At 42.9% G+C, this 13,014-nt stretch overlaps 3 protein-coding genes across 5 annotated transcripts; 2 read left to right on the top strand and 1 right to left on the bottom strand.

The window, feature by feature from the left end:
* Positions 1-428: 428 nt before the first annotated feature.
* On the bottom strand, positions 429-2,172 carry LOC103969329 (zinc finger protein CONSTANS-LIKE 16). The gene is made up of 2 exons (XM_009382829.3): positions 1,045-2,172; positions 429-965 (listed from the first exon to the last, which is right to left on the bottom strand). The coding sequence occupies exons 1-2, from the start codon at positions 2,065-2,067 to the stop codon at positions 729-731; spliced, it is 1,260 nt and encodes a 419-aa protein (XP_009381104.2). The 5' UTR covers positions 2,068-2,172; the 3' UTR covers positions 429-728.
* A 3,950-nt stretch (positions 2,173-6,122) lies between these two features.
* LOC135596245 (ubiquitin-like protein-NEDD8-like protein RUB3) lies at positions 6,123-8,844 on the top strand. 3 transcript variants are annotated; one of them, XM_065088278.1, is made up of 5 exons: positions 6,123-6,218; positions 6,315-6,575; positions 7,222-7,284; positions 7,360-7,471; positions 7,706-8,844. In XM_065088278.1, the coding sequence occupies exon 5, from the start codon at positions 7,970-7,972 to the stop codon at positions 8,729-8,731; it is 762 nt and encodes a 253-aa protein (XP_064944350.1). In that variant the 5' UTR covers positions 6,123-6,218; positions 6,315-6,575; positions 7,222-7,284; positions 7,360-7,471; positions 7,706-7,969; the 3' UTR covers positions 8,732-8,844. The 3 variants fall into 3 exon arrangements, with proteins under 3 accessions (XP_064944350.1, XP_064944349.1, XP_064944348.1); XM_065088277.1 differs by having other exon boundaries at positions 7,206-7,284; XM_065088276.1 differs by having other exon boundaries at positions 7,190-7,284.
* Positions 8,845-9,376: 532 nt separating this feature from the next.
* On the top strand, positions 9,377-12,704 carry LOC103969326 (14-3-3-like protein). Its single transcript, XM_065088275.1, has 6 exons — positions 9,377-9,570; positions 9,805-10,244; positions 10,332-10,410; positions 11,013-11,135; positions 12,273-12,389; positions 12,457-12,704. Exons 2-6 carry the CDS (start codon positions 9,838-9,840, stop codon positions 12,511-12,513), a joined length of 783 nt encoding a protein of 260 aa, XP_064944347.1. The 5' UTR covers positions 9,377-9,570; positions 9,805-9,837; the 3' UTR covers positions 12,514-12,704.
* The last annotated feature ends 310 nt before the right edge of the window (positions 12,705-13,014 follow it).

The following is a 13,014-nucleotide window of genomic DNA, read 5'->3' as shown; positions in this document are numbered from 1 at the left end:
TTGTGTATGTATATATGTATGTATGAATGTATATGTTTGTCTATGATATCACAAGTTTTTGTTTTATTTTTAATGCTCACATGATTTTTTTTTATAAAGGGTAAACAAAGAGGGTGGATTTTGATACGACGATCCAACCAAGCTTTTATTGGATAAGCTAGCTAGCTAGCTAGCTAGCGACTTCAACACTCTTATAATCATGTAGGTATTTCTTTCTTTCATAGTAACTTTTTAATCCTGATTATTGTTGGACTTAGTTGCACTTATCAAATTAGATGTTAATAATTATTGTTCCTTTTTTCCCTGTCATTAACTTCAAATCTGAATGTTCTTTTAAACAGTTCATAGTCATAAAATGTACCTCAAAGTTAAAATGATAAAGATAAATTTTCCTGTCACACCTTTACTCCAAATAAACTCCAGAGGTGTGATCTCAATCTTCACAGTTGCTTCAGCAAATTTCATGTACTAGTACTGTAGTAGAGAGTCCCAAATTTCTTCATATCTATACAACATATCAACTACCGTTGATAATTCTACGCTAATTCCTGCTTGCACTGACAGCACAAAAACTAGTACTCTTCTTAGGCAATTCCAGATAACTACGTAGCCATGCTCTAAGGTTGCATGTGGTAGGTAGTAGATCTGCCCTTTCTCAGCATAAGAAAGGAGAGACGACTAACTATTCTAAGGTATTCTACAAGTCTAAGGGCTCGACGGCTCCTGTTTCATCGACAGGCTAAGGCGGCTGGGAACGCCGGCCGCTTCACAAACCGGCCCTTCATCCTCGGCCGCTTCTCCGCGTTCAGCTTCCGCACCTCGTACCGTATCTTCTTCGAGAACAGCCTCCTCCTCCGCTTCTCCCGGTACCTCGACACCCTCGCCTCCCTTCCTTCGTCCGCCGCGTGAGCCACCTCCTGTTGATAATGCATCTCCTTCATCGCTGCTGCTCCTCCTGCCATCGCCTGTACGTGACACAGATCTCAAGATCGATCGCCATCTAAATAAAGAGGTTAGTATTACATGAAGGGTGCGGTCTCTTACTGGTACGTCCGGCCATGAATCGTTGGGATCGAAATCCGGTCTCACCCCATCTATCCACAGCGACAACACATTAGAAGAGCAAGCGGCGATGACAGCCTCGTAGTCCAGCCTCAGTATCATCTTCCTCTTCGCGGCTGCCTCCGCCCTGTAGTTGTCTGAAGCCGTCTCCGCCTGCTGCAGTGGCTTATGCTCGTCCACTTCGACTGCCATCATCAGTGAGTCGAAACCGAGGTCCAGTTTCCACTTGGGAAGGTCCATCTCCATTCTGAAATTGCTGCTCGTCCCGGCGACGTCCAAGTCCACCTCCACCTTCACCTGTCCGTCGCTGTCGTCCTCCACCGTGCCGTTCATCCAACCCAGCCCGTCGATGCAGAAGGAGTCGTTGTCGAGCCCCGATCCAAGCAAGACCTCCATGTCCGACGCAAACTGCTCGAGCTCCAAGTCCGAGGCATGAAAACCCCCAAGACCGTTAGCGGTGGGGACGGCGGAGACGTGAGCCTGCTCCAAGAGCTGCACGGCCGGCTTCGCCTCTGTTTCCGAACCGTTGGCGTGGTCGTGGTGAGGCTGGGATAATAGCTCGGCGAGAACAGGGTCAAGGATGGGCACGCAGTGGAGGAGCTGATCCTCCTCGTTGAATTGGTTCTCCTCCGCCGATAACGCCTCGAGGTCGGGCACGAGGGACTCCACTTTGGCCGCCGTGGGTGCTCCGGCAACTCCCGGCTTGCCACGAGGGGTTCTGGGCTTGCGCTTGCAGCCATGAAGCCACGAGGGCGTCGCATGATCGCCCAGCCCATCCTCCGTCGTAGATAAAAAGCCGGAGAAGGAGGCAGTCTTGAGGCGGACGCGGCGATGGCGGCGGGCAAGAGGGTTGGCGGAGTGGACGGACACGTCGCAGGCCTGGCAAAGGAAGGCGTCGTCGGCCTCGCAGAACCACCGGGCGCGTCGGCGGAGGCAACCATCGCAGGGTCGCGCCGTCTTGGCGCCCACCGCGCTGGCCGGGCGCTGCTTCTCGGTGCATCCCATCGCCGGAGAAGAAGCCAGCGCTCTCCTTACCCAACCAGATAGAGGGAGCGAGGGAGAGAGTGAGGAAAGCGAGGGAAGACGACGCAAGCAGGTGCAGCACCGGCATTAGTGGTATATGTTCGCGGGACGGGAAGCGGGCGCGTGGGGGCCCGTGGAACGCGCTTTTGGCGTCGTGTCGATCTATGAGAGGCCGGGAAGAAGCTTGTGGGGCCCTTAAGGGGGCTTATCTCGAACGGCATTGGTGGAGGTCGAGAAGGCCATCCGCTTCCCCGAACGCCATTGGGCGAGCGGTCCATTCACCGGATTTCACCTGGTGGCCCGCCGAGGGGAAGAACCGGACAAAGCGTCGGCGTCCCCGTCGCGGCCCCGCCTTGTCGTCGACGGGCTTCTTCCCACCACTTCCTCTCCCCTGGTAGAAGGCGGGCGCAGCTGCACGCACTGATGGCTGGTTACGAGGGAGAGCCTGCGTTCTTTGCTTTAGTTACATCTAGACCGCTCGCCTCCTTGATCGAACGGTTGGATGGGGTCCTCGGGAGTATTATGTACAAGGCATCCATCATCATCTTCTTCTTCATCTTTTTCTTCGATTGAAAGGCAAAGAGACATACTCCATCAGGTTGAAAGAGAGAGGTGATGTCTGTTTGCTCCTTACAACAGTAGGAAGATTAACCAACGTGGTTGAACCTTATCTGATTGTTGAAAGTCTCACCTAAAACTTTTTTTTATATTTGTTTTTCTCTTGATTAAGGCCATAAGTCTATCCGAATGTTGACTTAGATGTTCTTATTCAAAACATAGTTATCATAATCCATCAGACATCAATCTTCTCATGTATTATATTAATGGATTACTAGTCGAATATGTGAGCTCAATTAGTCTGATAGTAATAATTATATATTTTTATTTTTATTTTTGCAAAGGATAAGTTAGTTGTTGCCTACAGAAAAAATATATTGGATGAGATTTTGAATTCTCAATCTTTGATAAATAAGTCCAGTACACCACTAGTGAATATATCAGATAAGATTTCAAACTCTGATGAATGAGTCCAGTATATCATATTTTGAACAAAAATATTTTTATTATAGTATAAAAATAATATTGTATATATAATCAAGTGAATTGCTAGAAAAAATCTTTAACTTTGAAAAAATCTCTAGCTTCTCCTCGCTATGTCGAGTCCAACACAATTCTTATGCTCTCGTCGAACCCTAAGAGCATCACCTAGTCATAGCCATCCTTCTTAGACCCTAGAGACATCACGTGCATGGAGGTATAGGCAAGATTGATAGGGCCAACCTGCATATAAGGCAAGTAGTCAGTCGGGCGAAGGGTGATGGCTGATCGGAATAGAATGATCATTTTGAAAAAAAAAAATCCTAAGTGTGAATTTATGAAAGTTAGATTGTTATATAAGAAATTGATAAAGTTAGGATTTTTTTAATTCACCCTCATATAATTTTTGTAATATAGTGAAAACGGATGGTAGCGATAATTACACGAAAGCATATGCGTTGTGGGAATAAAAGAGTAGCAATTATAAGAATAAAATTTTTTTTCATTCTTTTGATAAAAAAAATTATGTACCATTCAATTCAAAAACAAAAGAAAATTAATTTTTTCTACGATTGATCGAATTGGTCGGGGTTTTAGTTCTCGATTATTTCGGTTTGAACGATTAATTTGTTTTGAATTTTGTAACCATATGCTTCAAAAGGTAATCAACAAGAAAAATATATGATTTATTAATTTATTTTATTTAATTTATATAAACAATAATAAAATTAATAGGTCAATTATTTCGTCACATCGTGTATCACAAAATCATTAGTATCCGTCTATCATAAGATAGTGAAGTCTTGCATGGCATAAATTGTTATAATTCTTTATTTAATAGCATAATAAGAAAATTCTTTCATGTTCTTTAATTTGATTTCGGAATTGGGCTTTATCATCACACTGTACATCAATGCAATCTAAAACCTTACGCTGTCACAAAATGATTGATATGTGAGTGAATCAAAATGCATAATGGAAATCATATTTTCTAATATTCGATTGGATTAGAGCACTCATCTCACAATCTTTTCTTTTCTGATACTACCAAAAAATTATTTCCTACTCATGATGTGATGTGATGCATTGCCAGACAAATTTCAAGTTGCCTGCACACACACAGAGAGAGAGAGAGAGAGAGAGAGAGAGAGAGAGAGAGATACCTACTCATGCAAGCATTTTATCTTCTTCGAACTCATGCAATGATGTGACGCGGTGGCGGCCAGCGACTGATCCGTTCATGGCGTCCTGCAACCTTGCCAGCTCTCAAACATCCTGCAGCAGAAGAAGCCAGCAGCAGCAGTGCAGAGTCGATGAGAAGGACGAGCACGGACGTGACCTTCGTCCCTCGTGACCCTTCTCAAGTGCCGCGGGTCACTCGCAGAGATGGCCACAAGAAGAGCGAGGCCTGTGATCGCCCACGTCGCCTTGGGGGGGGGCTTCTCCGGGCAACCCCATTGGACGCAGCCAACAGGTTGGGAAACGTGAGCAGGCTTAAAGCTCAGAGAAGGGAGGTAACAATGGAAAGCTGGAGGAGTTCGATTAGTCATGTCGTTGTGGTCGACGAAGTTGCTTTCCTGCGATAGCGCATGATTAGCTCCCTACTTGGATGCTTTCTTTTAGGGTTTCAAATCAGAAAAATAGGATGTGAGTTACTATGGACTGTCTTATAGTTAGCTTTGATCATCAACTCAACATAAAAAACTGATCCAATCTAATCTGTTTTTCTTTTAGGGTTTGTTTTAGAGGTCTGTCCTATGAAGGTGTGATCCAATGTCAACTACTTGTATTAAGGTTTTAGTAGTATAACAATGATCATATCATACCACTTGTACTAAGTAAGGCAGGGATTCGAAGTCATCTAGAATGTTGGTTAGAGATTTAGAGAGCTTGCTGCTGAATGAAATCTGACATCGACTGCAATCTGATCACTTGCAACAAGCTCAGTACCAATCCTGTGATGGAGCTGAGAAGTCACAGTCAGTCCATCTGGTGGTGGTGGAAGAATGGATAGACATGTATATGATGTTGTTCTTATTCAAGATCTTCAAGTTGAATGAGAAGGACATGGAGCTTGGTGTCATCTGGAAATTGGATTTCCTTTGACATCACCAGATTCTGATGGTGTGTGTACACCACCTCTCCACCTGTTGTCTCAGTGGATACAACAGCCCTGTGGTGCCTCCAAGAGCCAAAGGCCACTGTGGTTCCTCCATGGATGAGAGATTTGTTCTTCTTTGGTAGTGATTGATGAGAACAGTAAAATGATGATCAAATGGTTCCTAGTTGTGTCAACTCCATTGTGGATTTAAAGTAAGTTGATGGCTTTCCTTAGTAAAAGAAACTGATACAAAACATTTAAATCCTACTTTGTAATAGGATACTAATCTAACCTATAATTCAATTTAACTATAAAATTTTTGAGTTTTCTACAGTCATATTTTTTTTTTTTTTTTTTTTGTATATCCTCTCAAATATGTTTATAGGAATAATTCTAAGTATGTATGGATTCTTCCTATTTGAATTAAAATCTTAATAATTAAGGACATGTCATATCTTAAGTCTCTAATCTAAATTCTAATTCTAATTTGATAAAAAAAATAAATTTAATTAGATTTTCTACTCAAATAGTTAAAAATCTAATTAGAACTTACTAAAATACTTATTAATCCTAATACTTTTATCATAACACTAAATTAGGGTGTTATGATTTATGATGATAATCACATTTAATAAACCATTAATACAGCATAATAAATTCGTATGTTAAAAATTTCATCTATACCATTTAAACATTTGCAAAAAACAGAAAGAAATTATGTATCCCAATTAATAAACCACTAATAGAGTCCCATCAATTCAGCCCAACTCACTAATGGGCCTTCGTTGATACTATTCGGGTCATCACCACGTGTGTGTCGTGTAGGACGCCACGTAATTAAGTGTGTGTGTATATATATATATATATATATATATATATATATATATATATATCGATCAATCAATCAAAGACAATCCGACAGTAACCAAACAGAATCACTCTGATGGGCGCAGCAGGAGATCCACCGACTCGATGCCTCGCTTCGTACGCTGAGGTAGCAAGTACTCCATAAATCCGCCTCTCGCTCAACCCTAACCCCAGTAATTGTCTTCGCTCAGATCGTTGCTCTGTTTTTTTTGCCTTCATTCAGATGATACTGGCCGCGATCTCGGCGCCCGGTGGTAGGCAAAGGAGCGAGTTGGCCATCCCCGAGTACATCGACTGCTCTCACTGCACGCCTCTCTGCTGGCCGCCCACTTGACTCCGAAAACCGAAGCCCAGGCTCACCGTCCCCTCCGATTCCGCCCCTTGTCGAACGTGGGCGGCCGCCACGGAGTCGGGGAAGCAAGCCGATGAGAAGGGTTGGGTTGCAGGTCGTGGTTTCCTTTCATGTTTTGCACAAGCCAGTAAGGTGAGTGTTCATGTGATGCATGAGATGAACTACCGAAGGAATTCATGTCACTATAATTCCATATATGCATTCAAGTAAATCAACACTATGGTGATTAAACTACTGAGATCTGTACAAGTATCTTTTTTGTGTTAAACAGCTAAGTGGCAGCCATTCATTTAACGTTAGGTCTCATATGTTGTTGTTGTATGACCTTAGTGATTAGTTCTGGAGTCATTGAATTAACCTCTTAGCTGGTGGAACTAAGAATGTATACATTGATCTTTTCTGCTTGTAGGGGTGACAATGTGCACTTTGATCCTTACTTTGGTCCTTTGCTAAGACTCTCAAGCATTTGCCATTGAATGATCATGATCATGGTAGTTGCTCCTGTGTTCAATGTGTTGATAATTTGTTTGTGTATTATCTCTGAACTTTGAATGCGGAGTCAATAGATTTGGGATAAAATGTGGAATTCAATAGTTTCAATTTCTACCATTATGGCAAAACCTCACTATTTCAATGAGCTTGAAGCTGAGCATGTTCCAGCACCTTTTCAAGATTCATATGTGGTGGCAAATCCACTTTGTTCTTGGAGCTTATTCTTTCAAGTTATATTTCTTTTCCTTCTAAAGAGAGACCTGGGATCAGGTTTTTCACAATGCAGGGATTAAGGCTAAGGAAGCATACAAGAGATGCAATTATACTGGCATCAGGAGAAGAATCTGAGGTATAATTGACACAGATGGATGAAGTTCCAGAAACTAATACTTGTGTTGTCTTAGATCTTGTATTTAACTTGCAGGAGACATGGATGAAGCTGATGCTTATAATACTAGAAATGAATGTGTCAGAACATTGGACAATCAAGGGATGGCAGATCCAAAGCTTGCTGGCACAAAGATGTGTATGTTGAGGTAAATGTGGAGTTATCCAAGCAGGTAGAATCATACCAGTCCATGAAAAAATAATGCAAAAAATACCCATTTAATCTATAAACACTGGGTTATTACAAATATATTGTCCATGAATTTACTCATTGGAATCTTATCCCAGTAGTGATGAACATGGTACCTATCATATTTGATACTCATTTGAAGCGTATAAATAATTTCTCTATGACTAATGTTTTGCACATCAATTCTCCGCAGATCCCGAATGAATTGATGAGAGCCTCGAGGAGACAAAAGATGAGGAAGAAATAGTTTGTTTTAATATTTTGAATTTTATTTTATTTTATTTTATTTTATTTTTCTCTTGCTTTTATTGGTAATGTTGATAGATAGGAAAGAGAGGATTCGATCAGGCAAGAGACCGGATTACTCGGGATGCTATGGAGTACACAGTGGAGGAGCGAGTCTACAAGAGGAGGACGAAGGCACCATCTTTGACCCACGTAAAGAAGCCAAGGAAACATGGACGTCGTCTTCGAGACATCCACCGGCAGGTACTTCACCATCGAGATTGGCTTCTTCGACACGGTCCTGGAGATCAAAGAGAAGGTGCAGAAGTATCAAGGCTACCCCGTCCCCTCCCAAAAGCTCCTGTTCCAAGGCCAAGAGCTCGCCGACGACCGCGACACCGAGCACTACAACATCCTCCAGAACTCCCGCATCCATCTCGCGCTTGCAGCAGACGCCGCCGACGGCAAGCTTCCGGAGAGCGGCGATGGCCGCGCCCGCATCACCGTGGCCGTGAGCACCCCGACGTCGCGGCGGCAGCTGACGCTCGAGGCCGACGCGGCCGACACCGTGGCTCGCCTCAAGGAGCGTGTCCGCGACCTCAGCGGCGTCCCCCCGAACCGGTTCGTGCTGTTCCACGGCGGCGTCGAGTTGCAGGACCACCGCAGGCTGGCCGACTACGTCGTCGCCGACCACTCGAGGATGAATCTGGTGATGCGGCCGTCGCTGGGCGCCAAGAAGCTGAGGCTGATGCTGCTGCCGAAGCACGGCGCGAAGACGATACCAGTGGAGGTGAACGCGTCGGACAACGTGAGCGAGCTGCGGAAGGAGGTGCAGAGACTGCATGGCGTTCTCAACTTCGATTTGCCACCCGAAGGCTATTTCTTCATCTACAAGCAGAACGCCATGGAGGAAGATAAATCATTCAGATGGCATGATGTGAGACCAGGTGATACGATTGAGATTTTCCATGCAAGCGTGAAGGATTCACCTTGATGGATGCGTTTGTTTCATAACCCATATGCCCAAAATATATTATGACAATATGATATCAATATGTAAATTTTGCTAATAAAATCAGCAACAATATTTAGCTTTTTATGATACAATCATAATCTATCTGTAATCTAACTCTTGCTATAAATACAAAGATTTACAATTGAATGGACCCAAATTTGATCTGACCGCATCCAACCCCTATTACGTACGATAAAGTAGGATTCGTTTACTGAACATTGGATCCGATCGTACCGGATAATGATGTCTAGTTTGGATTTGATCTGGGTCGGACTAATCCACAACGCGTAAGATCTTGATCCCGGTGGCTCGCCCAAGTCGCGGAACACGGTGACGGACCCAATGGTTGTCGTCATAAAGAGCTTCGTGATGTCATCGCAACGTTATCTCTTCGCGTGGTCGGTCAATTTGGCCGAAGCGCATCGGGCTGCGCAAATGGGCGGCCGGTGGGCCACATGGTTATCGCCATTCCGCTCCAACCACGTGTTCGGCCGTCCTCCGGGAAAGGACCCCAAGCGCTCGACCTTTCCGACCTATCGAGTTCCTCCTCGTTTACCCTACCCAATCTACGATTAGACCAAGTTATTGGTAATGTTTATCCAATAGTGAGACAGGTGAGGGAACGAGTAAAGTAAGCGAGTAGAAGAAGTATTGCTCTTTATTCTCTGGTCGCCTCGACTTTGCCCCCATAAAGTCCCCTTCGAAACCGGAAAAACGTGACGGAAACAAACGGACCCGATCCAGCGGCGCAACTCGTCCTCGCAGAGGAAGACACGGGAAGCAAAGAGGAGCCCTAATCGTCTCGTTTCCGGCAAAGGGTATCATTCCTCCGCTTGCTCTCGTTTCTTTTGATCCCTCGTCGATGGATCCGGACAATTTTGTCTTTTGGGAATCGTTTTACCATCGCATTTGTGTTTTCTGGGGCTAAATTTCTTCTTCAATGCTAAGATGGGAAGTTTCGTTTCTCGGGAAGAAATTTTAGGATCCGGTCCTTTTGATGGATTAAATTAAGCATCATCTTTATGTCGATCTGGTGTTTGTGATTTTGTCAGAGAGAGTATATTCTTCGATAGAGATCTAGCAAAATGTCTCCGGTGGAATCGACGCGCGAGGAGAATGTGTACTTGGCCAAGCTGGCGGAGCAAGCGGAGCGGTACGAGGAGATGGTGGAGTTCATGGAAAAGGTGGTGAAGACGGCTAATGTGGAGGAGCTTACGGTGGAGGAGCGCAACCTCCTCTCGGTGGCCTACAAGAACGTGATCGGAGCTCGCCGCGCGTCGTGGCGCATCATCTCCTCCATCGAGCAGAAGGAGGAGAGCCGCGGCAACGAGGAGCATGTCGTGCTGATCAAGGAGTATCGTGGGAAGGTCGAGGCTGAACTCAGCAAGATCTGCGATGGGATCTTGAAGCTGCTTGATTCCCACCTGGTGCCCTCGGCGAGCGCGGCGGAGTCCAAGGTGTTCTACCTTAAGATGAAGGGTGACTACCACAGGTTAGACGAAGCATGCCAAGAATAAGTTTCTGCCGCAAAGTTTAAATTTATTGTTAATTATGATTTTTGTTCTGGGGCTGTGCTCAGGTACCTTGCAGAGTTCAAGACTGGAGCTGAGAGGAAAGAAGCAGCTGAGAGCACTCTGTTGGCTTACAAATCTTCGCAGGTGTGTGCTCGTAATGTGTTAATCTTTTGCTGATTCTTCAATTTCCATTCTCTTTCTTTTGAAGTAATCCAGTGGAATGCTAAGAAAACAGGTCTAGGCTAAGACTTTTTAATGGATAAACTACAGTCGAATCTGTTCTGCAGAGGAAGCATTTATTTTCAGTCTTCATTTTGGTGTTTTATGTTTTTTTTTTTTTTAATTTCCCATCACCTGCATTGAGATGCTTCTTTTCAGTAACTACCTTGGTTTTAACAAAATCATTTTCATTTCATAGATACCATACATGCATGAATGTCAGGGTGAGCTTTGGCATAATGTAATGTTACAACCTGGTGACCTGAGTTCAAGTTATGTAAATGGCCTGTCTGATTGCAGGCCTAAGATTGTGATCAAACTCTCACATTTTGCATTGGCAGGAGACATGTGTACTAGGCCATTCTTTTGCTTTAGATATAAATGGATGCGAGTGTAATACTGATAACTCATTACATCGCTGTTTGTTTGCCGCATATTTTCCACGTTAAAATTCTCTTTATTATCTTCTTCTAAGTCATCCTTGTAAATTTAGGTTCAAATTATGACATTCAAGAAATCTTTCACAGGATATTGCTTTAGCTGAACTGGCCCCAACTCATCCGATACGGCTTGGTCTGGCACTTAACTTCTCTGTGTTCTATTATGAGATTCTTAACTCACCAGACCGTGCTTGCAGCCTTGCAAAGCAGGTTTGTCTCTGACTTCCCTTCGCTTGATTTACATGCATGTTTCATTACTTTATCTGAGTTAATGTGATGTTAATTGACATCTAAATGTCCCCTTGTGGAAGTTTTATAGAGGCCTCCGTAAAACTAAACTGGTTCTCAAATAAGTCCAATCTAAAATGCAGTAGAAATATGAGATATGAAACTACAACTACTGAATTCAGATTGCCCTTTTAGTGCATTGACTTTGTATACACATGAATATTAGTTGCAGAATTTCTTAACAGTGTTAGTAATCGTGTAATAATCGATTTTTTAGTATTAATTTCTTTTGTAATTATTGCAAGAGTAATATACTTTGTGGATTATCTGATTGCATTTATGTGTCTGTGAAGTTTGGTTCCATGTAGGTGAATGCTAAGGACTGGCTTCCGTAGACCAGTAGGCAGGTTGAGTTAAAATTCACAATTCGTCTAAAATTCTCCAATGAGTCACATGCTGTCAGAAGTTTCATTGGCCCTTTTAAAGTTATTCAGGGGACTTCTATTTGGCAAAAATCTTGCTTCGAATTTTAGCAAGTCAACTAAAAAAAGGTGTTTTGCTGTAAGAGTTGGTTATAGAAAAGGCTGAAAAATGCACTTAATGTCTTCAACTTTATTGTGGGGCAATAACAGACAAGGTAGTAATGGATCTGAAAATTGTTTGAGATTGCATTTGGAGGCTTATTCTACCCAAAAGAAAGCTCTCTGACCAATTGGTAACGTTTGCAGTGAATCTCTATACTATTGTAGTGAACCAAAAGCTTCATTTATCTTGTATATATTATGTTTGGAAAACATCTAAATTTAAGACATGACAAACATTCGATGTGATTACATATAGAATATTTACTTGTTCTTGCAATAGCAGAAAGTTCTTGTTTGACTACTACGGATAGATTATATCTAATCTTTGCTGTCGGTCATTTTTGACATGATGTTTATTTCTTAGAGTTACTAAAATCTTCAAGTTTCCTTAAAATTACAATTCTGTCAGCGATTGGACTTGTTGCCATGAATTTTGCTGATTTGAGCTCAAGGAGTGTTAATTTTGGGAAACAAGTAATTTTTTTATTTCACTGGTTCATCTTGTTTGAAGCTAATACTTGGGTGTCAATTGCAGGCTTTCGATGAGGCTATCTCTGAACTTGATACTTTAGGTGAGGAATCGTACAAGGACAGTACGTTGATTATGCAGCTTCTCCGAGACAACTTGACATTGTGGACGTCTGATATGACGGTCAGTTTATTTCATTTATCGGTGCGGAACTGTGTTTTTTTTTCTAACTAGTTATTAATCTGGACAGGAGGATGTTGATGAGATCAAGGAAGCTCCAAAGAAGGAATCAGGAGATGACCAGTGATCTTGATTTAGTTACTTATGATCATTAATGTAGAATCTACCTTTAAATAGGTGTTGTGAGAATCTTCTGCTTTTTGAACTTTCCTCTCTTCTTGCTCTGTGGACAACCGTACTGGGCAAACCATTATTTTCCAAAGATTGGATTCTTGTTTGTCTTCATTAGTAATATATGTATTGACTACGCTATCTTTATGTGTTGTGTGATAGAAGTTCCAAGGATAGGAGATCCATATGACTACGCTGTCTTTATTGGAGCAACTTGTGTCACCCGCCTTTCTCAACTCGTCTTTAATGTTTCGTTTCGAGCTATTCTTGTTATTGGATATTTTACAGTGTATTGGTTTAAGTGCACAGTATTATTTTTGCAATTCGATCACAAGTAAAGGTGTAATGCAATTCGTGTGAAAGCCCACTGTTCTACTGATGAGATTACTTGAAACTGGTTAGTGTAGACTCTCCTCCTGCAATTGGGATCTTTTGCCATACATTTTAAGATGGAGAA

The sequence above is a fragment of the Musa acuminata genome, chromosome BXJ1-10 (genome assembly GCF_036884655.1).
Source record: "Musa acuminata AAA Group cultivar baxijiao chromosome BXJ1-10, Cavendish_Baxijiao_AAA, whole genome shotgun sequence".
Lineage (NCBI taxonomy): Eukaryota > Viridiplantae > Streptophyta > Magnoliopsida > Zingiberales > Musaceae > Musa > Musa acuminata.
The sequence above is the reverse complement of the archived record's forward strand: the minus strand, read 5'-3'. Positions and strand labels throughout refer to the sequence as shown.

Coding starts and splice junctions, on each gene's coding strand:
- LOC103969329 (XM_009382829.3), bottom strand. CDS start 2,067: ATGGGATGCACCGAGAAGCAGCGCCCGGCCAGCGCGGTGGGCGCCAAG. Junction 966..1,044: donor ATTCATGGCCGGACGTACCA/GTAAGAGACCGC, acceptor TGTCACGTACAG/GCGATGGCAGGAGGAGCAGC.
- LOC135596245 (XM_065088278.1), top strand. CDS start 7,970: ATGGACGTCGTCTTCGAGACATCCACCGGCAGGTACTTCACCATCGAG.
- LOC103969326 (XM_065088275.1), top strand. CDS start 9,838: ATGTCTCCGGTGGAATCGACGCGCGAGGAGAATGTGTACTTGGCCAAG. Junction 10,411..11,012: donor TGGCTTACAAATCTTCGCAG/GTGTGTGCTCGT, acceptor AATCTTTCACAG/GATATTGCTTTAGCTGAACT. Junction 12,390..12,456: donor TGTGGACGTCTGATATGACG/GTCAGTTTATTT, acceptor TAATCTGGACAG/GAGGATGTTGATGAGATCAA.